Raw genomic sequence first — 24,319 nt, 5'->3', positions numbered from 1 at the left:
CTGCTGGAGTAGGAGGGAGTCTGATTGCCTCTCTTGGTAATCTGCCCACTCTGCACTGAAGACCCAGACTGAACCTGATAGTCCTTTCATGCCTTCCTACAATTCACTGGGGGAAAACATCAGAGCAGCTCAGCTGAGAGCCTGCAGCTACACCTCCTCTCCCTCCTCTGTGGGCTGCCCCCACCCCCGAAAAAGTCTGAGCCTTGCATGAGTGAGTGTGGCCCCAGCAGCTTGGGCAGGGCTCTATGGTCTGGCTGTTTACCTGGGCTAGGCCAGCTCAACTGCTGATCACTTGAGTTATGTCTTCACTGCAGAGTTAACCCTTGGAGACACCCAGGCTCCAAAAGCTCCTGAACTTCAAGGCAACTTAGATCCAGGCCTGCCCTGTGTCACTAAGGGGCTCCAGTGCCTTAGTGAGGTTACACTAATGTCCCTTTAGGTTACTCTGGCTGCACAAAGGGGCCTGAAGTATGTGGAAATGGTCTCCTGGGAAAACGTCCTGTAAAGGGGCCTCCCTGGGTTGGGTGCTGGCTCCAAGCTAGCCCTGCTCCATGCCCAACATAGGGGACAGGTTGTGGCTGCATTGGGTGTAGCTAGAGTAGCTGTGCTATAGCTAGGCTCTGCTGCCCAGGGCCATGAGAAGTAGAGCAGCCCAAAGGTTGCTCTAATTTGCAGCAGCAAGGGCAGGAGCTGCTCAGTCCAAGTCTAGGGAGAGCTAAGGTAGCCTGAAGACCATTCCCCACCACTCCCCACCTCTTCCTGGACAGGGCTGGAGCAACCAAGAATCAAGTCCAAGAAATTCAGCACTGCTGCAGATGCCCCAGATTCCCTGCATGTACAGGTATGTCTATGCAGCAGCTAGGGGAGAGTCTCCTGGCCCAGGTAGATGAGCTTAGAGTAGTGGGGCTTGAGCTAGTGTGGCTAAAAATAGCAATGTGGATGTTGTGGCTTGGGCTCTTAAGCCCACTTCTCTCTGTAGGTTTGAGTCCAAGCTCCAGTCCCCACTATAGCATCCACACTGCTATTTTTAGCACACTACTTTGAGCACCGCTAGCTCAAGCCCATCTGTCCAGGCGGGAGGCTTGCTCCCAGCTGCAGTGTGTAGACATACTGAGTGGTGCTCTCTCACTAAGCACTCGGCAAGTCAACGCTTTGTTTCCAGCTCGCCAGTCTTCTGGCTCTGATGCATCCCTAGAGATACTGTCAGCTGCCTCCCCTTATAAGCACTGAGCAGAGGCCACGGCAGTACCTCCCTGCTGTCTCTGCATAGTGGCATCTTGTGCCTTCTCTTCCAGAATAACAAGAAAAGAGCCAAAGAGCTGGCCACGTGCCCCTACAATGCTCGCCACAGAGTCCCAAAGCAAGAGCTCCAGCTACACATCTCCACCTGCACGGACAGGGCGCCAGAGCTGTTCAGTGGTAAGCTTGGGGGAGGGAGCCAGTAGTCAGCAGGAGCATACATGTATTAAAGCAGGTGTGCTACCGACGTGACCTGCCCCAGCCTAGGGAGACTGCAAGGGAGTCTGGACAAGGGCGTCTTGCTCTGGACACCAACGCAAGCCCTGAGCAATCTGTAGCTCATGTGATGAGTGCAGAGTATGCTCACAACTACTGTAGGTGCACTTGCTCTGAGCAAGGCTGAGCGCTGTTACCCAGCACATCCCTCTGTACCATCGCAGGGCTGGGTATTGGCTGCAGGTGCTGGCTTAGCTGCACTGGTATAAATTGTGAACATGCAGGGTTTGCTCTAGTGGCTGAAGTCCCAGTGTAGAGTAGCACAAGCCCAGCCTGTCTTCATTAGCAGATTCTACAGGAGTTGGCTAGAAATCCCTTCCCCTCCCCAATGCCCATAGCCAGCTGTTCATAGCAGGCTAAGGAAGTATCCTCCTGACTAGCTGGGGGAAGTGCTCACTGCCTGGCACAGCAGGGGCAGGTCACCTGGCATCACTGAAGAGTTGTGGTGTCTACCGTCTGCTCACTGGGGTGGGAGCTGCTGACCACAGGGAGTGGGGGATAGCCTGCAAACCTGCATCCAGAGAGCAGAGCACTAGGAGCCAGCATTTCTGAAGTGCCCAATGCCAGGCTCAGGGTGTTGGGGGCCCTACTGAATGGCTAACTAGGTGCTTAGGAGAGCCAGTGGGGAATGTCAAGGAAGCATTTTTGTCAGAAAACCCTGATCTCCATGAACGCCTCATGGGAAAGGGTTTTTTGGGCTTTGACACGGCAACTTGGAAAATCTGAGTCTGTTGGCTCTTGAAACAAGAAAATCCAGTTTCCGGTTCAAAATAACAGTTTGAAACTAATTGTAGTTAACATAGTCCAAGACCAAAACATTTTCACTTGAACCCAATTGGGGGAGGGGGGCTAGCTTTTGGGGGGGGAGGGTTGGATTTTTTGTTGTTGTTTTTACTTTTTGTCCTGCTTTGGGACAGGAAACTCACATTTCCTTGGGCAGGAATTGGCTTTCCTGTCCCAGCTGTGATGAGAACCTGGCCCCACAGCTATAATGAGAACTCTGGAGATCAGTGCATGTACTGAGCCCCATAGGGTCAATGGTATCAGCTCTGCGTGAGCCCTGTTTATTGCAGTGGAACCATATTGGCCCCATTGTGTAATGTCAGGGTGCTTGTGGGGAGTTCTCTGGCCTTTCCAGCTAGGCTTGTCGGAGCCAACACTTCTCAGCTTGTCAAGCTGTTTGGCTTTTAAAGGCTTCCCCATTCTGTGTGTGGCAGGAACCTGGGGGTGGATGAACTTGTGCCCTGGGGAACAAAGGCTGTCCAGCTGGCTGGAGTGAGCTGGGGCCACCACAGGAGAGCAGAGACCCTGGACGCACTTCAGTCTGACCTGAGCCTGGCTCTGAGGAGAGTTCAGAAAATCTCCCTCACTAAGGAGCATCTCCAGTTAAACATGGCCTCTGACCCCTTGTAATGCTGGGCCTCTGGCTAACAGAACTGAGCCCTGATCCACGTAGACAACCATGTTTCACTCTTAGATCAGCTACCCGGCTTCTTCTCTTCCTTCCAAGTCCTGTAACATGTCTCCTCTGCTTGCAGAGACCTCAACGAATTTCTGTCCCAAGAAGGAACAGAAAGAGGTGCCAAGATCCTGGCAGTGTCCCCCCTGCCTAGAGGACTGGGAGGCAGGTGAGTGTCAGTGAAGAAGCTGCCAATGATATCGGAGACATGCGGTACCTATGCCTTACAGGACTTGACTGAGGCTATGGTTACACTGCAAGTGGTATAGTGTAGGTACTTACTGCAATAGTGGAAGGGGTTTTTCAGTCACTGTAACTAATCAACCCCCTCAAGGAGGCGGCTAGGTTCTTCCATTGACCTACCAGTGTCTATACCAGGGCTTAGGTTGGCTTAACTACATCTCTTGAGGGATGAACGTTTCACACTCCGAAGGGACGTAGCGAGGTTGGTGTATGTTTTAGGTGTAGACCAGGCCTTAGAGCATGAAACCACACACCATGCTGCCTTTAGCTTTACCAGTCACTACTATACCTTGTCTACACATGGAAGCTGACTGGCATAGCTATTGTGTGATGCAATGAATCCGTGATACTTCCCTGAGTATTTAAGAATCAGTGACTTCAATTCCAGAATAATTAGTGTACTTGATAAGCAAAGTAATCCTGGAATAAAATCATGCTTGTTAAGAAACTTGCTTGTTAAAATCATGCTTGTTAAGCCCCCATCTCATTTGGGCACTATCCCAGAATAGCTACTCTGGTCAACTCCCCTCTAAATAACCCAGTTTAGACCGCTGTAGGCTCTTCCTTTAAATAGGATTAAAGGTTTGGTGCTTGTGGTAGATAGTGTTTCACTCAACCAGTTTAACACATGCTAAAGTACAACTGCTTTGTCTTGACTAGTTAAACTAAGCTGTATAATGCAATACTTACCACATTTAAATGCTAAACAAGGTGTACAATGGGCAGGGGTGTGAGGGTGTGTGTGGTTAACATGTCAAAATCCTACTATGGCCAAAGCATGCTGTAGCTGACAAGGCTGTGTCTGTCTCCACTTGGGGAATTTGGGGGGCACTGGCAGGGCCCCCCACCTTGCCCCTGCTGAGCTCCCACAGCTTCAGTATTGTTGGAATTTGCATCAAGGCTCTGGGGCTGCAGGTTTAATATGGTGGTACTTTGTTTCCAGCTGCTGAGGTTTCTCCTGTGCCCAGGTCCTGCTGTTTTATCCAAAGCAGTGGAGTTGCAGGGAGGAGATTCCCATAGCATGGACAAGGCCAGATCCCTGCTGCTAAAATCAGTGAGAGCAACCATTGGCTCCTCCGGGGCAGGACTGAGCCCTCCTGCTGGCTCTTGCATAAGTAGTTAACCCATTTCAAGGGACCATTCATGGTGAAGTGGCCTGTTAACACCTCTCCAGTCATGGGAGGTGGGGAGAGTTGTGAGCGGATTATAGATTACTGTACAAAACCATAAATCCAGTGTCTAAAAATCATGGATTGAAGAATGTCTAGCAAAGTTAGGAATTTCAGCTTTCAGGCTTGTCTTTTCCAGGGGTTGTGCAGGCTTCACCTGAGGACAGGGACGGAGAGGCCAGCTATAGAGGGCTTGCCTACACTGGCAACGTTACAGTGCTGCAGCAGTTCTCTAACATGGCTTGTGTAGTCGCAGCTCAGCTCAGCACAGCACTCAGGGAGCACTCTCCCCGGGCTCTAAACCACCTCCACAAGGGGCACGGCTCCAGGCACGGGTGCGCTGTCCGTACTGACACATTACAGTGCTGACACTTGCAGCGCTGTAGGGGGGGTGTTTTTTCTCACCCCTGAGTGAGACCGTGGCAGGGCTGTAAAATGCCAGTGTAGACCAGCCCAGAGTGATTGTTTTGTGAAAAGTGTTTGCCCGCAGGTAAAAGGGTGTTCTTGTCTTATTTTCCTGTCAGAGGTCATTCGATAGCGTAGCAATTGGCTGGCTGGCTTCACCCACGTTGTTGTTGGCATTTAGTGCCCTGGATGAGGTACACCACACGTTGATAGGTATGTATACAACCATGGATCTTGAAAGTGGAGCCATGTATGTTGGTTTTGCAACTGTTAAAGCAGCAGCAGACCCTGCTCTGAGTTGGTGTCCTGGTCTGTGGGGAGCTTGCTTCTGATGATCTTGGAGAGGCTGGGGAGTTGTCTGAAGACCAGAAAATGGGGTTCAGGAAAGATTTATTTCAGAGAGGTCCCCACTGAGTATGGGTTATAGTTAGAATTTTAGGACTGGAAGAGACCTCAAGAGGTCTTTGAGTGCAGTCCCCTGCACTCAAGGCAAGACTAAGTATTACCTAGACCATCCCTGACAGGTGTTTTGACATCTTTAAGAGCAGGTTAGACAATGACCGGGATTCCACAACCTCCCTAGACAATCTATTCCAGTGCTTAACTTCCTGTCAGGGCAGTCTTTTCCCCTATGGCTAACCTAAATCTCTCTTACTGCTATTTAAGCCCATTGCTTCTTGGCCTATCTTCAGAAGTTAGAGGACAACTTTTTTCCCTTCCTTGTAACAACCTTTTATGTACTTGAAAACTTATGTCCCGCCTCAGTCTTTTCTCTCTGGACTAAACAAACCCAATTTTTCTTTTTCAATCTTCCCTTATAGGTAAGGCTATGGTTTAGTCACTGGTATTTTTTAGTAAGTCATTGACAGGTCATGGGCCATGAACAAAGTCACATCCCTTGACCTGTCCATGACTTGTCCTGTACCCCTGACTAAATCTTGGGAGTGCCAGGTGTGCTGGGGCAGGGAACCATGGCCAATGGGAGCTGCAAGGGCAGTGCCTGCAGGTGGAGGCAGTGCACAGAGGTAGAAGCTGAGGGACATGTTGCTGCTTCCAGGGAGCCCCCCTCCCCACAGGTAAGCATCACCCAGAGCCCTCACCTCCTCTCACCCAAACGGCTCCTCCTGCTGTTGGGTGGGGTGTGGCCCAAGACTGACCCAGCAGCAACTAGTGCAACTGTCCCGGACTGAGTTGCTCAGTCAGCCCCAGAGCCAGACACACTGGCTGCTGCAGAAGTCACGGAGGTCATGGAATCCATGACTCTGACAAACTCACAGCTTTACTCATAGGCAGGGTTATTTATTTTTTTTCCATCCATGTGTAGAATACATTTTTGTTATATGCACCGAGGTATGTGTGGATGTGCGCCACCAGTAGAAACAAACCTAGTTTGTTCTTTTTTAATATAATTTGCCATAGGGGTAATTACTCCAGCAAGGACAGGTTAAGCATTTTAGAACTCGCTACTCAAACTACCATTTACTTCAAACCATTTCTCCAGTTTGTCCAGATCATTTTGAATTTTAATCATATCCTCCAAAGCACTTGCAACCCCTCCTAGCTTGGTATTGTCAGCAAACTTTATACATGTGCTCTGTGTGCCAGTTTGATACCCAATATGGATTCCAGTGTGAGGCAGCAGGGGTGTGCAGTTGAGCTGGGGGGAGGGGATATTTCTGTATTGAAGCAGGTTCTCTTGGAGTATTTGGGTGTCCCATTCCATGATGGGGGAGCTACTTCTCTAGAGTGTCCTTCTTTGGTAAAGGCAGTTTTCAGTATGTTAAGGTGTATATATCCAGGACTTGCTCCTTGGAACATATTCTGTGGTATCTTAACATCTACCCGTAGATAATGGTTTTTGTTTTTGGTTTTTTTTGGCACCCAAATAGCCTGAGAACCTGCTTCAATAGGGAAATAAAACACCCCGTCTGACCATACACCCCTAGTTGTCACCTGCCACCCCATACTGCAATCCAAACCAGTACAACACCTACCAGGTAGGGACCCCTCCTGAAAGATCTCTCCTGAACCCCTTCTTCTGCAGCTCCAAGCTAATCTGAAGCAAGGTCCCCACAGACAGAACACACCAACCCAAAGCAGCACCAGTCCCATCTAGAACAACAGATGCAAAACTTGTAGATATATTTCCACTGCTACAGTAATCAAACCCCCTCCCCCCCAACACCTCTTTCAAAATCCAGGGTGGGCCTTCACATGCCTGTCAGATAATGCGGTGTACTAAATGCCCCAATAACTATGGGGGTGAAACTGGTCAGACCATCACTGTGCTCTCAAATGAACTCTCTCTGAAAATTGTTCACCTACAGGTGAGAGGATGTTTTTGTCTTAACATTTTTCTAAGTACTCACTCTATCTGACCTCAGTCCTTATCCTCAAAGGAAACCTGCACACACCCTTCAAAAGACAGGCTGGAGAGCTTAAATTCCTAACTTTGCTAGACATTAAAAATCATGAACTGAAGAGAGACTGGATTTATGTATCAGAGGGGTAGCCATGTTAGTCTGTATCCACAAAAACAATGAGTCTGGTGGCACCCTAAGGACTAACAGATTTATTTGGGCATAAGCTTTCATGGGTTTTAATAATTAAAAAAAAAATCCCACTTCGGATGCATGGAGGTAAAAATTAGAGGCAGGCATAAATGTACTGAGATATGAGGAGAAGGGAGTTATTTTACAAGTGGAGAACCAACTCCCTCCTCTTCATATCTCAGTATATCTATGCCTGCATCTGTAATTTTCACTCCATGCATCTGAAATAGGACTGTTTGGGTTTTTTAACCCATGAAAGCTTGGTCTTTAAGATGCCCCTAGACTCCTCACTGGATTTATGGCTTATTACAACAATCTGTAACCAACTAACAATCCCGCCCGCCCCAATGATTGGAGGGGTTTTAACAATTCACTTCACATTGAATGGTCCCTTTGTTTAGAATATGCCATCTGTTCCATTTGTGTTTAGCTGTGATGTTCTGAGTACCGTTCCCAGCCCTGAAGATGAGCTCTTTGTGGTTCCAAAGTTTCTCTCACCAACTGATATTGATCCAATAAGAGATCGCCTCCCCTACCCCATCTCTCTCATCCTGGGACAGACACTGCTACACCAACACTGCAAACATCTCTGGAGTTGTCAGCCTTGTGGTCAGGAAAAGTCTCTTGCAAACAAGCCTATATCCTGCTCCAACCCTCTGGCAGGCCCCAGCCCTATCAACTGCAAACTTAACTGTTGTGCAGGTATAAAACCTCTCTGGGCTGTTACTGAGGGCCTGAGCATGTTAGGGTGTTGGCAATGCTCCCAAATCCCAAGAGAACCCCTTTCACCAGACCGGCTAGCACCTTGGCATTGTGGTTCCTCTGCTTGTCCATGCCCCTTATAACTCAGGAGGGCAGCAGGATCAGGGCTAGCACAGTGGGCATTCATAATAACGGCCATACTGGGTCAAACCAATGTTCCATCTAGCCCAGTATCTGGTCTTCTGACAGTGGCCAGCACCAGCTGCTTCAGAGGTGGTGAACAGAACAGGTCAACTTCCAAGTGGGCCACTTCCAGCAGTTAGAGGCTTAGGACACCCAGAGCATGGAGTTACATTTTCCTTCTGAAGCACAACTAAGGAGAACTCTGGAACAGGATCTGTTCCAAGTAAGTGGGCTGGGGAGAGAGCAGGGCCAATGGCCTCCTGTTCATGTGATCTGTGGGTGTAGAGTCTTGGTGTGTTTAAACCTATCCAGTAGCCTTTCATTGTGCACTCACACTAAGCTTTTCCTCCTCAGAGGCAGATGAGTCTGCTGCCACTTCTCCTTTTGTTATTGGCTTCAAGGCAAACTGCACCTTAAGCGCAAGTCAAAGGTAAGAGCTAACTCTCCTTTCATGTGTTCTAGCAGCCACTTTGCACCCCTTTGGGAAAAGAGGGTCACCGATCATGCCGGGTCCCCCACTGGCGTGACTGTCCCAGCTCTACTGGCATCAACAGCTATGGCACTGGCGGTGCTGCTAACTTGGGTAACTATATTGAAGGCTCATGAACCTTGGTGGCTTTTTTTGTAAAGCCCCACAGCTGGGAAGCCGAGAATGATTTCAAACAGGTGTCTAGCCCTCCTGGTTGAGAGAAAAGGTTGAAAAAGTCTGTGTAAGCCTAAATGCTACATAACCAGCAGACAAAGAAACCAACTCCCAAGATTTCATGGGGTTTTGGGGCCTGACTTTTAGGTTGGTTTGTGTTTTAACACTTGTGGCTGGCCACACTGTCTGGCCAACTGGGTTCTTGCCCTTCTAATAACTCCGTGCACTCCTGCAATAGTCACTCTTGGATTCTGCCGTTCTAGTTGGGTGACCAGAAATCTAACAGAACTTCACTAGAAATACCCCTGCAATACCCAAGGCTGTTGTCAGGGTTCCCTTCCCACTCTGAACTCTGGGGTACAGTTGCAGGGACCCGCGTGAATGACCCCCAAGCTTATTTCTACGAGCTTGGATTTGTGCCTTGAGGAATTTTTAACCTCTTTCGTCCTTGGACAGTATGCTGCCACCACCAAGTGATTTAAGCAAACATTCAGGGAGGGCCACTTGAAGCCCTTACACCCCCTTTCCTGGGGAGGTTTGAGAATAATATCCTAACCAATTGGTTACAAAGTGAGCACAGATCAACCACCCCTCCCCGCAGGTCTTAGGACACTGAAAATAAATCAGGTTCTTAAAAGAAGAACTTTATTTAGAGAAAAGGTAAAAGAATCACCTCTGTAAAATCAGGATGGAAGAACTTTACAGGGTAACAAAAGATTCACAAACACAGAGGAACTCCGTCTAGGCTTAGTTCAAAGTTACAAAAAACAGAAATAAACCTCCCTCTAGCAAAGGGAAAATTCACAAGCTAAAACAAAAGATAATCTAACATTCCTTGCCTGGGTTTACTTACTATTTTTATAATATTAGACTGGTTCAGGATTGCTTGGAGAAAATAGATTTTTTTTTTTTTTTTGGCCTGGCCCTCTCAGTACCAGGAATCATAGAATATCAGGGTTGGAAGGGACCCCAGAAGGTCATCTAGTCCAACCCCCTGCTCAAAGCAGGACCAATTCCCAGTTAAATCATCCCAGCCAGGGCTTTGTCAAGCCTGACCTTAAAAACCTCTAAGGAAGGAGATTCTACCACCTCCCTAGGTAACGCATTCCAGTGTTTCACCACCCTCTTAGTGAAAAAGTTTTTCCTAATATCCAATCTAAACCTCCCCCACTGCAACTTGAGACCATTACTCCTCGTTCTGTCATCTGCTACCATTGAGAACAGTCTAGAGCCATCCTCTTTGGAACCCCCTTTCAGGTAGTTGAAAGCAGCTATCAAATCCCCCCTCATTCTTCTCTTCTGCAGGCTAAACAATCCCAGCTCCCTCAGCCTCTCCTCATAACTCATGTGTTCCAGTCCCCTAATCATTTTTGTTGCCCTTCGCTGGACTCTCTCCAATTTATCCACATCCTTCTTGAAGTGTGGGGCCCAAAACTGGACACAGTACTCCAGATGAGGCCTCACCAATGTCGAATAGAGGGGAACGATCACGTCCCTCGATCTGCTCGCTATGCCCCTACTTATACATCCCAAAATGCCATTGGCCTTCTTGGCAACAAGGGCACACTGCTGACTCATATCCAGCTTCTCGTCCACTGTCACCCCTAGGTCCTTTTCTGCAGAACTGCTGCCTAGCCATTCGGTCCCTAGTCTGTAGCTGTGCATTGGATTCTTCCGTCCTAAGTGCAGGACCCTGCACTTATCCTTATTGAACCTCATCAGATTCCTTTTGGCCCAATCTTCCAATTGGTCTAGGTCCTTCTGTATCCTATCCCTCCCCTCCAGCGTATCTACCACTCCTCCCAGTTTAGTATCATCCGCAAATTTGCTGAGAGTGCAATCCACACCATCCTCCAGATCATTTATGAAGATATTGAATAAAACCGGCCCCAGGACCGACCCTTGGGGCACTCCCCTTGATACCGGCTGCCAACTAGACATGGAGCCATTGATCACTACCCGTTGAGCCCGACAATTTAGCCAGCTTTCTACCCACCTTATAGTGCATTCATCCAGCCCATACTTCCTTAACTTGCTGACAAGAATACTATGGGAGACAGTGTCAAAAGCTTTGCTAAAGTCAAGAAACAATACATCCACTGCTTTCCCTTCATCCACAGAACCAGTAATCTCATCATAAAAGGCGATTAGATTAGTCAGGCATGACCTTCCCTTGGTGAATCCATGCTGGCTGTTCCTGATCACTTTCCTCTCATGCAAGTGCTTCAGGATTGATTCTTTGAGGACCTGCTCCATGATTTTTCCAGGGACTGAGGTGAGGCTGACTGGCCTGTAGTTCCCAGGATCTTCCTTCTTCCCTTTTTTAAAGATTGGCACTACATTAGCCTTTTTCCAGTCATCCGGGACTTCCCCGGTTCGCCACGAGTTTTCAAAGATAATGGCCAGTGGCTCTGCAATCACAGCCGCCAATTCCTTCAGCACTCTCGGATGCAACTCGTCCGGCCCCATGGACTTGTGCACGTCCAGCTTTTCTAAATAGTCCCTAACCGCCTCTATCTCCACAGAGGGCTGGCCATCTCTTCCGCATTTTGTGATGCCCAGCGCAGCAGTCTGGGAGCTGACCTTGTTAGTGAAAACAGAGGCAAAAAAAGCATTGAGTACATTAGCTTTTTCCACATCCTCTGTCACTAGGTTGCCTCCCTCATTCAGTAAGGGGCCCACACATTCCTTGGCTTTCTTCTTGTTGCCAACATACCTGAAGAAACCCTTCTTGTTACTCTTGACATCTCTGGCTAGCTGCAGCTCCAGGTGCGATTTGGCCCTCCTGATAACATTCCTACATGCCCGAGCAATATTTTTATACTCTTCCCTGGTCATATGTCCAACCTTCCACTTCTTGTAAGCTTCTTTTTTATGTTTAAGATCCGCTAGGATTTCACCATTAAGCCAAGTTGGTCGCCTGCCATATTTACTATTCTTTCGACTCATCGGGATGGTTTGTCCCTGTAACCTCAACAGGGATTCCTTGAAATACAGCCAGCTCTCCTGGACTCCTTTCCCCTTCAAGTTAGTCCCCCAGGGGATCCTGGCCATCCGTTCCCTGAGGGAGTCGAAGTCTGCTTTCCTGAAGTCCAGGGTCCGTATCCTGCTGCTTACCTTTCTTCCCTGCGTCAGGATCCTGAACTCAACCAACTCATGGTCACTGCCTCCCAGATTCCCATCCACTTTTGCTTCCCCCACTAATTCTACCCGGTTTGTGAGCAGCAGGTCAAGAAAAGCACCCCCCCTAGTTGGCTCCTCTAGCACTTGCGCCAGGAAATTGTCCCCTACGCTTTCCAAAAACTTCCTGGATTGTCTATGCACCGCTGTATTGCTCTCCCAGCAGATATCAGGAAAATTAAAGTCACCCATGAGAATCAGGGCATGCGATCTAGTAGCTTCCGTGAGCTGCCGGAAGAAAGCCTCATCCACCTCATCCCCCTGGTCCGGTGGTCTATAGCAGACTCCCACCACTACATCACTCTTGTTGCACACACTTCTAAACTTAATCCAGAGACACTCAGGTTTTTCTGCAGTTTCGTACCGGAGCTCTGAGCAGTCATACTGCTCCCTTACATACAGTGCTACTCCCCCACCTTTTCTGCCCTGCCTGTCCTTCCTGAACAGTTTATAACCATCCATGACAGTACTCCAGTCATATGAGTTATCCCACCAAGTCTCTGTTATTCCGATCACGTCATAGTTCCTTGACATCACCAGGACCTCCAGTTCTCCCTGCTTGTTTCCAAGGCTTTGTGCATTTGTATATAAGCACTTGAGATAACCTGTTGATCGCCCCTCATTGCCAGTATGAGGCAGGAGCCCTCCCCTCACAGACATTCCTGCCTGTGCTTCCTCCCGGTATCCCGCTTTCCCACTTACCTCAGGGCTTTGGTCTCCTTCCCCCGGTGAACCTAGTTTAAAGCCCTCCTCACTAGGTTAGCCAGCCTGCTGGCAAAGATGCTCTTCCCTCTCTTCGTAAGATGGAGCCCGTCTCTACCCAGCACTCCTCCTTCATGGAACACCATCCCATGGTCAAAGAAACCAAAGCCTTCTCTCCGACACCATCTGCGTAGCCATTCGTTGACTTCCACGATTCGACGCTCCCTACCTAGGCCTTTTCCTTCCACGGGGAGGATGGACGAGAACACCACTTGCGCCTCCAACTCCTTTATTCTTCTTCCTAGAGCCACATAGTCCGCAGTGATCCGCTCAAGGTCATTCTTGGCAGTATCATTGGTGCCCACGTGGAGAAGCAGGAAGGGGTAGCGATCCGAGGGCTTGATGAGTCTCGGCAGTCTCTCCGTCACATCACGAATCTTAGCCCCTGGCAAGCAGCAGACTTCTCGGTTTTCCCGGTCAGGGCGGCAGATAGATGACTCAGTCCCCCGGAGGAGAGAGTCCCCGACCACCACCACCCGCCTTCTCCTCTTGGGGGTGGTGGTCGTGGAACCCCCAACCTCAGGACAGCGCATCTCATGCCTTCCAACCAGCGGAGTCTCCTTCTGCTTTCTCGCCCCAGACATATCATCTGGTCCACTCTCCGCAACAATACCTGTGGAGAGAACATGAAAGCGGTTAGTTACCTGTGTCTGTGTTACTGGAACCCGGACATTCCGCTTACCTCTTCTGGAGGTCACATGTTGCCAAGCTTCTTCACTGGTCTCTTGGCTCCTCTGTGCAACCTGCTCTATATCTGTAGAGCTTTGTGCCCCTAGAAGCCTATCCTGAGTTTCGTCCAGGAAATCCTCAGTTTCCCGTATGCAACGCAGGGTTGTTATCTGTTGCTCCAGACCTTCAATCTTCTCTTCCAATATGGAGACCAGCTTGCACTTTGTACAGACAAAGTCGCTTCTGTCCTGTGGAAGAAAGACAAACATGGCACATCCAGTGCAGGTCACAACAGCTGAACCCCCCCCTTCCATATCACCTTCCTACTATGAGCTTCCTCAGAGCAGTTTGCAAGACGTAAGCCTCACTGGGCTCCCTCCAGGCGAACTCCCAGGCAAACTCCTGCTGTGTGCTGCTCTGCTGTCCCCGCCGCTCAGCTGGTTCGCGAAGCTCTGGCTATTTTTAAACAGCCAGGCTTCCCTGTCGCAAACAAACAGACACCCTACTGCCCGCCCCCTGCAGGCTAGCAGCCAATCAGACACTCACTCAGGCTCTCACACTGCCCCCCCAGCAAACACACGCTCGGATACTTCCTCAGCAAGCAAACAAACACAGACTCGGATACTTACCAGTCCCAGGCAAACTCCTGCTGTGTGCTGCTCTGCTGTCCCCGCTGCTCAGCTGGTTCTCCGCCGCTGAGAGACAGAACACCCAACAAATCCTCCCCCTCCCCAGATTGGTCCTTTTGGTCAGGTGCCAACCAGGTTATTTGAGCTTCTTAGCCCCTTACAGGTAAGGAGGAATTCTAGGCTACCCTTAGCTGTATGGTTATGGCAGCTGTAATTGGCCTGCTTCTGCTCATGTTACACCTGAACAGCGTGACTAACGGCTGTAGATTGCAGGAGTGTAACTGAGGTCAGAACTGGGCCCAGGGGTGAAAGCAAGTCTAGGGACTTACCAGTACAGGGCTGGGCTGGGGCTGGCTCTGGCCCCCGGAAGGGGTGGGGCCTCAGGTGGAAGGGGTGGGGCTGCGGGAGGTCAGAGCCACAGCCAGCCCACCCTGTACCGGCAAGTGCCTTCTTCCCCCTCCCCAGGGTAACAGCAGCAGCCGGGGCCTCTGGCAGCTGTTTAAAGGGCCCGGGGCGGTAGCGGCAGCCTGGGCCCTTTAAATTGTCCCCAGAGCCCTGCCGCCAGGTCTCCAGGGACAGCGCTCCAGCTGCCGCTACCACCCCGGGCCCTTTAAATCGCTGCCCCAGCCCCACCGCCGCTACCCCAGGGCTCCGGCAGCAGAGCTCTGGCAGAAATTTAAAGGACCGGGGGCTCCACCCACTGCTGGGAGCCGCAAGCCCTTTAAATCGCGCCTGGGGAAGCTGATCCACCCTGGTACAGCCCACCGGCTCTTGGCGGTGCACTGTACCAGGGCGTACCGGCTTACTTTCACCTCTGACTGGCCCATTACATGGTTCTGCTGAGCATAAATGGAGCCACCAAGAGAACTGCTTGGAGACTCCTGCCTGAGTCAGAGAGCCACTAGCCCCATAAGTCTTGGCCCCATCTGTGACATTTTTTCCCCAAGTGGGAAAATGGAGGTCATGTGACTGGGTCATGTGACCCACCAGTGCAGTCTCTGTGATAGGTAAGGAAAAGTTCTGGGGAAGCTGCAGAGAAGAAGGTGGCTCCAGCTGGGTAGGACTGGGAGCGGCCTGCCAAGGCCAGAAAGGCCTGTGAGTGGTGTGATCCAAACCTTTAAAATATATGCACTCTTGCCTGGGGCTTGGAGGACTCTGTTTTTGGAGCTGTTTGTGCTAAGTCAGCCTCAGTAAGGGCGTAACCGGCTAGGAGAGCCTCTGTGAAACCACTGAGGAGCCCTGAGGAAAGGGACACTGAAGGTGGCCATGCCGGAGGCAGCAACCCTATTAGAAATACCTGCTGTGTTCCCTTCGCTACATGTGCACGAGGGGGGAAGCCCAGCCCAGTTTCTGTTCCTTTGGATCTGTCTGGGCCAGAGTCTGTAAAATTCCATTAGCAATTTCAGACATCCTGGAGCATCTCCTAGCTTGTGCCCATGTAACTGAGAGCACTGGGGCTCCTTGGTCCTTAACCCTTCTCGTGGCTCAGGGCTTGTCTTCATGTACAGCACTACAGCTGTAGCGCTTTAGTGAAGACACTCCTGTGCCAATGGGAGGGCGTAGCTAATCCACCTCCCCAGGAGGCAGTTGCTATGTCGATGGGAGGAGCCCTCTTGTCAACCCAGCATGGCCTACCTGAGGGGCTAGGGCGGTATAGCTACATGGCTCAGGGGGAGGGGCGTACACCTGGCCTTGGACAATGCAGTGTGGCGAGTTACCAAGCTCTTGAACCCTGGCAGTTACAGGGGCACGAGGGGCAGGGGATCCAGAGTTCAGTGGAATGGAAGCCACGCTGTAGCTTTGGGGGACAAATGACTGAACACCAGAGATGTGGGGGGATCTTGCTGTAAGTGAAATGTTACCTAAGGGAAGGCAGGTTGAGTTCCAAGGCAAGACTGGATATGCAGGAGCAGTCAGCTGTTGGCTACTTCACCCTGAAATCCTTGCTTTGTGAGTGGAACCTGTCCTGCTCCTTCTCCCGTTTAACACATGGCTGGTACCCCATGGCAGCAGGAAATGCTGACTTATGCCAGCTAATGTAAATGCATTTTCTAAGTGGGATCAGAGTGGTGGTAGCACCTGGGGACGTCAGATGGGGAGCAGGACCCCGCTGTGCCAGGCAAACAAGCCAAGACTGTTTATGCCCCAGAGATCTCATGATCCAGACACTATGGGCACGTTCTCCACAAACCCTTCTGGCCTGGAGTAAAATCCAGGCAGGTGCCTCAACAGCTGCTGTTTGCCAAGGTGGGAGGGAGCCATCCTTCATGTGGGCTGCACTGGGAAGGCACATGGCAGCTTACAACCAATGCATTGCCCCTGCCCTGGGGACGAGACTTGCCTGTTACCAGGGGTATTATGGGGAAACAATCCAGTGCACGCTGGCATGGAATGTCATAGACACACACTACCGGGAAAGCCCAGCTGGCAGAAGGGGGACCCTCAAGCACACACAGGTAGCAGATCCCAGGGAATGCTATGGGGTTCTATTTAGAACTGGCCTTCAGAGCTGGGTAACCAGGACTAAAGTGGGGACATGCTGACAAGTCTCTTCAGCTAGCTGCATGTGGCACTGGGAGTGGGGCTTATGGAGGCAGTCCCATGATGCAGGCATGTCCTGTGGACTATCTGGCAGTCTGAGATGGGCCATGCTAACTCCTCATCCTGGTGTATATACTAACTCCTCTCCGTTTCCATCTCATTGTCCAGTCTTGGTGAGACAGGCTGGGATGGAAACCAGCAGATGCAGGCCGGGAGCACCTCAGCAGCATGGACTCCAAAAGGTCACTCCTGGAGAAAAGGTACAAGGCAGGGGCACCATGGGAGTGGGACTAAACTATTCTAACTGTCTGGGAGGTGGGGAAGGGTCATAACTTGATGTTTCAGAAGCTGGTCATAAGACCCTGCATGTCCCAGCTGCACTGGGTCAGCCCTGGGTCTTACTGTACTTATGTCTTGGGCATGTCTTGTACTCATCTAGGACATTTGCTGACCGATCTCTGAAGGGAAGAAACCTCTTTATTTCTACTTCCACTAGTTACTAAGGTACTTGCTCAAGGCACATGCTTTCATGAGCAGAACGTGTCCTGTAGCTGGGAGCCAACAATCCCATGGAAAGAGGGAGAAGTGAAACAAAGATACCAAATGAGGGTAGAGGCTAGCAAAGCTGCTTCCTGCCCAAAGTGAATATTACTGAACCAGTGTCACTTCCTGAAAGCTTGGTGTCCTAGAGGACTTTCCTCCACTGCTAGAAATGGGCTGATGTTTTTGAGTCAGAAGCTCTTTGGGGGGGGCTAAAAAGTGCTTCCTTGTATAAGTAACATTTGACCCTAAGGCCTGCTTATAAACATAGTACCTTTCCCCCACCTGTATTTTGTCTCAATTCCTGGCTCTTTCTCTGCAGGCTCTCTGTGAGGCTCTTGCTATGGGAAGGTGCAGCCTGGAGAGGAGTTGAAGAAGCTTTTAAACTTAAATATTTTTAAACTTGTTCTTAGTGTCCAGACTGAAAAATAAAACTTCCCTTTGTATAAACAGTGTGGTGTTGTGTTCTGCACTCTGAGAAGAGACCATATTGATGGTCTGACAAGTGCCACATTAACCCTTCTGGAAAGTGGATTTCCCATCTACTCTTCCTTCCCAACAGAGGTGGTTTGGATGGCATGAACCCTTCATCGCCTATGAGGAGCAATTAATAAGTCTAGGACTTTTCAGCTTGGAAAAAAGACAACGAAGGGTGGATACGATAGAGGTCTATAAAATCATGATTGGTGAGGAGAGAGTGAATAAGGAACTGTTTCAGAGTAGCAGCGGTGTTAGTCTGTATTCACAAAAAGAAAAGGAGGACTTGTGGCACCTTAGAGACTAACCAATTTATTTGAGCATAAGCTTTTAGGAGCTACAGCTCACTTCATCGGATGCATAAAGTGGAAAGTACAGTGAGGAGACTTTATACATACACACAGACCATGGAAAAAAATATACATTTTATGTATAAAATCTCCTCACTGTACTTTATGCATCCGATGAAGTGAACTGTAGCTCTCGAAAGCTTATGCTCAAATAAATTGGTTAGCCTCTAAGGTGCCACAAGTCCTCCTTTTTGTGAATAAGGAACTGTTATTTACTCCTCATGACACAAGAACACTAAGGGTCACCAAGTGAAATTACTAGGCGGCAGCAGGTTTAAAACAAATAAAAGGAAGTATTTCTTCACACAACGCACAGTCAACCTGTAGAACTCCTTGCCAGAGAATGTTGTGAAGGCCAAGACTATAACGGGGTTCAAAAGAACTAGATAAGTTCATGGAAAATAGTTCCAACAACTATTAGCCAGGATGGTCAGGGATGGCATCCCTAGCCTTTCTTTGCCAAAAGCTGGGAATGAGCAACAGGGGATAGATCACTTGATGATTGCTGGTTCTGTTCATTCCCTCTGGGGCACCTGGCATTGGCCAGTCAGAAGACAGGATACTGGGCTAGATGGACCCTTGGTCTGACCTAGTCTGGCCCTTCTTATGCCTCTTAAGATCTAGTGGCCCGTTATAGCCTGATCTAGTTATCACAGGGCAGGAACTTCTCTGTTTTACCTCCCATATCAAACCTACTAACTGTTTGCCTAAAGCATCTTCCAAATGGCCTCCAGCCTGAATTTGAAGACCTGGCTCACAAGAGGGAGAGTAACTCCGATACCTCTCAATTGCGTTGATACGATGAACAGCCTGAGCTTCCTGGGTTCACTGCAAGGCATCTTCTCCAGTCCTTGAACCATTTCTGTAGCTCTTTCCTGCACCCTCCTTAGTTTTTCAACACTTGTTTAAATTAGGGCACTCAATTAATTGTAGTGAACTCTCATAATTAACTCAAAAAAATTAGTCATAATTGCACTATTAAACAATAGGCTACCCCCCTGAAACTTGTTAAATATTTTGGATGTTTTTCTACACTTTCAAATATATCAATTTCAGTTACAACACGCTACAAAGTATACAGCCCTCAATGTTTTTATTACAAATATTTGCACTGTAAAAATGATGGAAAAATATTTTTTTTTCAATTCACCTCATACAGGTACTGTACTGCAATCTCTTTATCATGAAAGTGCAACTTACAAATGAAGTGTGTTTTTTTTGTTGCATAACTGCACTCAGAAACAAAACAATAGAAAAATTTTAGACCCTACAAGTCCGCTCAGTCCTACTTCTTGTTCAGCAAGCCCATGTAAAAACATGAACAGAGAGGCAGTTCACACCTTGTCAGGACAGGGATGGGACAAGCCCAGCTGTGCTCAGCCTCACCGGAACAGTGGACACTGGCTCAAGCAGCAACAAAAGAATCTGTTACTCCCTGGAGGGAGTCACCCCTTGTGACATAATCTGGGAGCATACAGATCATTGTTGAAACCAAGGCCCTGTAGTGGCACCAAATCTTGTATAAAGGGGGTCAAATAAGGTGTCTAAGACAAGGTTAGGATTTGCTGGTTATGATTGTGTTGTTTATATGTGGGTGTCCTTTTTGTAGTTAAAGTTATGAATGTTGGCTCTATACTGTCTCTTTCAAACTTGTGCTACGCTTCTGGGTGACACCCCAACAAGTTGGTGCCTGCTCTGCCTAGCTGCTTGATGGCCCATTAAGGACCATCAGCTATACAATTGACCAATTGAGAGAAGGCAGATATGCCTAGTGACTCAGCAAAGTATGCAGGGACTTGCCCATGTGACTCCAAACTCCATTTTGCTGTAGTTTTTCCACAGTAAGAACAAAGCGGTGTTCTTACATGTGGAAAAGACTCTCAAAGGCTAATGCCTCTATCTTGTCTTCAATCCTGCTTCATACCTTAGAGGAACTTTGCTACATGGAAGCTTTGAACAAAGGACTGATGACCCATCCCAGCTGTGGATGCTCTCCAGAGACTTGATTTGAACCTGCAGTTTATTCCATCACTGCTACAAGCCTGAACCAAGAACTTTGCCATGACTGGATGTAATGGATTCCATTTAACCAACTCTTGCTCTCATCTATATCTTTTTCCTTTTATGAATAAACCTTTAGATTTTTGATTTGAAAGGATTGGCAACAAGCGTGATTTGTGGGTAAGATCGGATTTGTATATTGACCTGGGTCTGGGGCTTGGTCCTTTGGGATCGAGAGAACCTTTTTTCTTTTACTGGGGTATTGGTTTTCATAACCATTTGTCCCCATAACGAGTGACACTGGTGGTGATATTAGGAAACGAGTGTCTAAGGGAATTGCTTGTGTGACTTGTGGTTAGCCAGTGGGGTGAGACCAAAGTCTACTCTGTTTGGCTGGTTTGGTTTGCCTTGGTGTGCATAGAAACCCCAGCCTAGGGCTGTAACTGCCCTGCTTGAAGCAACTTGTCCTGAATTGGCACTCTCAGTTGGGTCCTGCCAAAACCAGCATCCTTACACCCCCTTCCTTTAGGACTGCGATGAGATAATGCTCCCCTGACTCTGAAGGGGGAGTGGGGGGCAAAGCCGAGAGGAAAGAAAGGACCTGATAAAAGGGAGAGACATTTTGCCATGCTCTTTCTCTCTTCCATCCACATCTACAGACACCACCACCACCAAGCGACTGTAGAGCTGAAAAGTAACCAGCCAGCCTGTGGTGAGAAGCGTCTAAGTTTGTAATGACATTGAAAGTGTTAAGATCAGCTTAGAATGTTTTACTTTTATTTCATTTGATCAAATCTGACTTGTTATGCTTTGACTTATAATCACTTAAATCTAGCTTTAGAGTTAATAAATCTGTTTTGTTTTGTTCTACCTGAAGCAGGGTATTTGGTTTGCAGTGTGTCAGGAACTCCCCTTGGGGGAACAAGCCTGGTACATATCAATTTCTTTGTTAAATTGACAAACGTATATACTGCTAGGACTACTTTGTGATAAACTAAGGGCAGGGTAGAAAACAGTCCCAGAAGGGTAAAAGGCCCTCCTCCCTAGCAACTGAGGAGGGGTGACTACAGGTCCATCAGGTTCAGCTGAGATGGGGTTACCAGAGATCAATTAGGATCAGATGAGAGGGAGTTACCTGAGGGCAATTAGGATCAGCTGATTCCAACTAAGGGCTGCATGAGACCTTTTTAAACCCTCCACTGTTGGGGAGAGAGGGAGTGGGGAAGTCAAGCTGCTAGTAGGCGAGGAACAGCAACACAGCTGGCCTCTCCAGGAGGGGAGGCTGCATTCCCTCCCCTAGGAGAGAAAAACAAGCCTAAAAGATTGGCTGAGAGAAGGAGCGGACTGCCCCTGTGCAGCCACGAGGGACTATTTTACCCCCAAGCCCGTCTTGCCAAGGCTAACAATAGCTGAGACTGGTGAGAGCGAGAGGGCCCTGTGACGGCTTGGATCACAGAAACCCCCTTGGGCTTGCCAACTGATGTGCCAAGACTACTACTTCCCCCTGCTTTCCTTCCCTGGCAGCTTAGGACTTTGCTGCCCTGCCTGCTTTGAGCCAGACCCACTAGCGTGCTCCAAACCAAGACCCAGGTCTGAATCACGTCCGCTAACAGCTATAGTCTCAATTGAAAGCAGCTTACAGAAGTGTTCCTATCTTTAAAACTTAGATGCCCAACTCCCAATGAGGTCCAAACCCCAAATAAATCCATTTTACCCTGTATAAAGCTTTCACCCACTACTGCTTCTCAGATGCTCTTGTCAACTTCTGGAAATGGCCCACCTTGATTATCACTACAAAAGGTTGGTTTTTTTTTTTCTCTCCTACTGGTAATAGCTCACCTTACCTGATCACTCTCGTTACAGTGTGTATGGGAACACTCATTGTTTCATGTTCTCTGTGTATATAAAAATCTCCCTACTGTATTTTCCACTGCATGCAACCAATGAAGTGAGCTCATGAAAGCTTATGTTCAAATAAATGTGTTAGTCTAAAGTGCCACAAGTCCTCCTTTTCTTTTTGCGGATACAGGCTAACACAGCTGCTACTCTGAAACCTGTCATTATGCAAGACCCTGAATTTAGCCGTATGGAGTGGAAATCCATCAACCTCATGAAAAAACTTGTACAGATACAGACAGACATCTTCCTTTCCAAATGCAAACAGATGGACATCGTACCAAAAGGACTGAAGGTAAAAAATCCACTATAATCTACATACCATACAGACTATGCTGACAGATTGTGCAACACGCTCTCAAAGAAACTGTGGAAATACCTGATCAACATGCTATACAGCAAAACAGGGAAAGATTAAGAATGAGCTCCCAAAACTGGATACTCTCATTAAAAAAACAAACAAACAAACAAAAAAAAACCTTCCACACAAACTTTCTCATGGCTGGACTTTACAAAAACTAGACACGCCATTTACAACACACACTTTGCTTCTCTACAAACAAAAAAGGACACTAAACTATCTAAACTACTACATGCTACAACAGTGGTTCCCTTAACCCACCCAGCAACACTGTTAATCTATCCAGCTATACTCTTAGCCCAGCAGAAGAATCTGTCCTATCTCGGGGCCTCTCCTTCTGCCCCTCCACCCTCACGAACATGATATGGTTCTGTGGTGACCGAGAATCCTATTTTCAACATCTCCGACTGTTAGCCGACGGCCAAGGATGTTTGGTGAGGTGCCAGCTATGCCCGTTTATACCATCCGTGACTTTAACCGTTAGGATGCACTGTCCCTTCGCGGCAGGCAGCCCGGGCTAGGCTGACGGATGCCCCAAGGTCCTAACCACCTGTGACTTTAACTGCTAGAGCTCAGAGCTCCTTTGCAGCGGGCAGCCAGGATTGACTGACAGGTGCCCCAAGAGTTTGCCCCGTGGAGGCGGCACAACTCAACGCTAGGCTCTTAGTACTCTCACCTAATGGCCAGGCTTTAGAGCCAAAACGGCTGAGGTTCTTTAATTGTGTTGGCTGCTTTACAGTAAACCAGAGAAAACAAGTCAGGCTTATGCATAAATGGTTACCAAAATTTATTAAGCTAGATTCTAATCATGTGGTTACAAAATTGCTAGTGCCTACTTATTTAAATGTAGAGATGTTACACACACAAACAAGTTACAAAACTGAAGCCACAATCCCAAGAAAGAAAACAAAGTATAGAGCTCTATTTCAAAATATGTGTACACTAAAGATAGGAGATCAGGTGTGGGTGCTTCTTGCCCTCCTTGCATCTCTCGATTCCAGCGGTGCCAAGCCAGGATCGGTCACTCAATTCCGCGGAAAGACGAATAAGGGACAAGGCTTAGGGACCCTCTTAGCTGCAGAAGCCTTGGGAGGCTGTCACTTATCTGACCAGCAGATAGATAGTGAAAAGCACTCAAAAATCATGGTGCTGTAGGTCCCCTGCTTATACCTCTGTACTCCTTTATTCTCTTTCTCCTTTCTTATGCCAAATTGAGGCTGGTCTGTCTGGGTGACGCCAGCTTTCGCAAGAGTAGTTTACACTTGCAAGGGAGAGAAACAATAAGTGTCGACTACTGGACATTTCTTTTATCAGGGTAAATATTTTCCCACCTAGGATGTTGGTGTGTGTGCATCACGCTATTTAGTAGGGGCTAAGAGCCATGTCTGTCACAGGGCCTCTGCCTGCTGTGAGCTTAATCCTTGTATCTGCTCCCAGAGGCACATTGTAGCAGCACACCTGTGCTTTCACAGCTTCAAAGGCTGTGCTGGAATATATGTTAAGTGCCCTGTTCCGGCTTCCTCCTGTGTTTCCAGCAATGCTGGTCTGAGGGCGGGGGGGAGGGGGGGGCTGGCTGTCTGGCTACACGACTCAAGGAATGTTTCCAACACACCTCTGAATAACATACTAACCCACAGAATCCTTCCTACCAAGACTACTAAAAGAAGGATTCTGGGTGGATTCCTCCTGAAGGTCGAAACAACAGATTGGACTTCTACATAGAGTGCTTCTGCCGATGTGCATGGGCTGAAATTGTGGAACAGAAGAATCACTTGCCCCATAACCTCAGCCGTGCAGAACACAATGCCATCCACAGCCTCAGGAACAACTCTGACATCATAATCAAAAAGGCTGACAAAGGAGGTGCTGTCATCATCATGAATAGGTCAGAATATGAACAAGAGGCTGCTCGGCAGCTCTCCAACACCACTTTCTACAAGCCATTACCCTCTGATCCCACTGAGGGTTACCAAAAGAAACTGCACCATCTGCTCAAGAAACTCCCTGAAAAAGCACAAGAGTAAATCCGCACAGATACACCA

At 48.6% G+C, this 24,319-nt stretch overlaps 1 protein-coding gene across 2 annotated transcripts in view; it reads left to right on the top strand.

The window, feature by feature from the left end:
* The window catches only part of LOC140900931 (gametocyte-specific factor 1), a 32,507-nt gene extending 8,667 nt beyond the window's left edge, over positions 1–23,840 (top strand). Inside the window, exons 3-7 of one of the 2 annotated variants that reach the window (XM_073318941.2) lie at positions 1,296–1,419; positions 3,054–3,143; positions 8,583–8,658; positions 16,821–16,912; positions 22,050–23,840. In XM_073318941.2, the coding sequence (XP_073175042.1) occupies positions 1,296–1,419; positions 3,054–3,143; positions 8,583–8,658; positions 16,821–16,912; positions 22,050–22,054 (387 nt within the window). In that variant the 3' untranslated portion in view covers positions 22,055–23,840. Of the gene's footprint in view, positions 1–1,295; positions 1,420–3,053; positions 3,144–8,582; positions 8,659–16,820; positions 16,913–17,514; positions 17,643–22,049 lie in introns of those variants that run through there. The other variant, XM_073318940.2, reaches the window with a different exon arrangement.
* Positions 23,841–24,319: the final 479 nt, after the last annotated feature.

This window comes from Lepidochelys kempii, chromosome 20 (genome assembly GCF_965140285.1).
Source record: "Lepidochelys kempii isolate rLepKem1 chromosome 20, rLepKem1.hap1, whole genome shotgun sequence".
NCBI lineage: Eukaryota > Metazoa > Chordata > Testudines > Cheloniidae > Lepidochelys > Lepidochelys kempii.
This window is presented reverse-complemented; position numbering and strand designations above follow the sequence as displayed.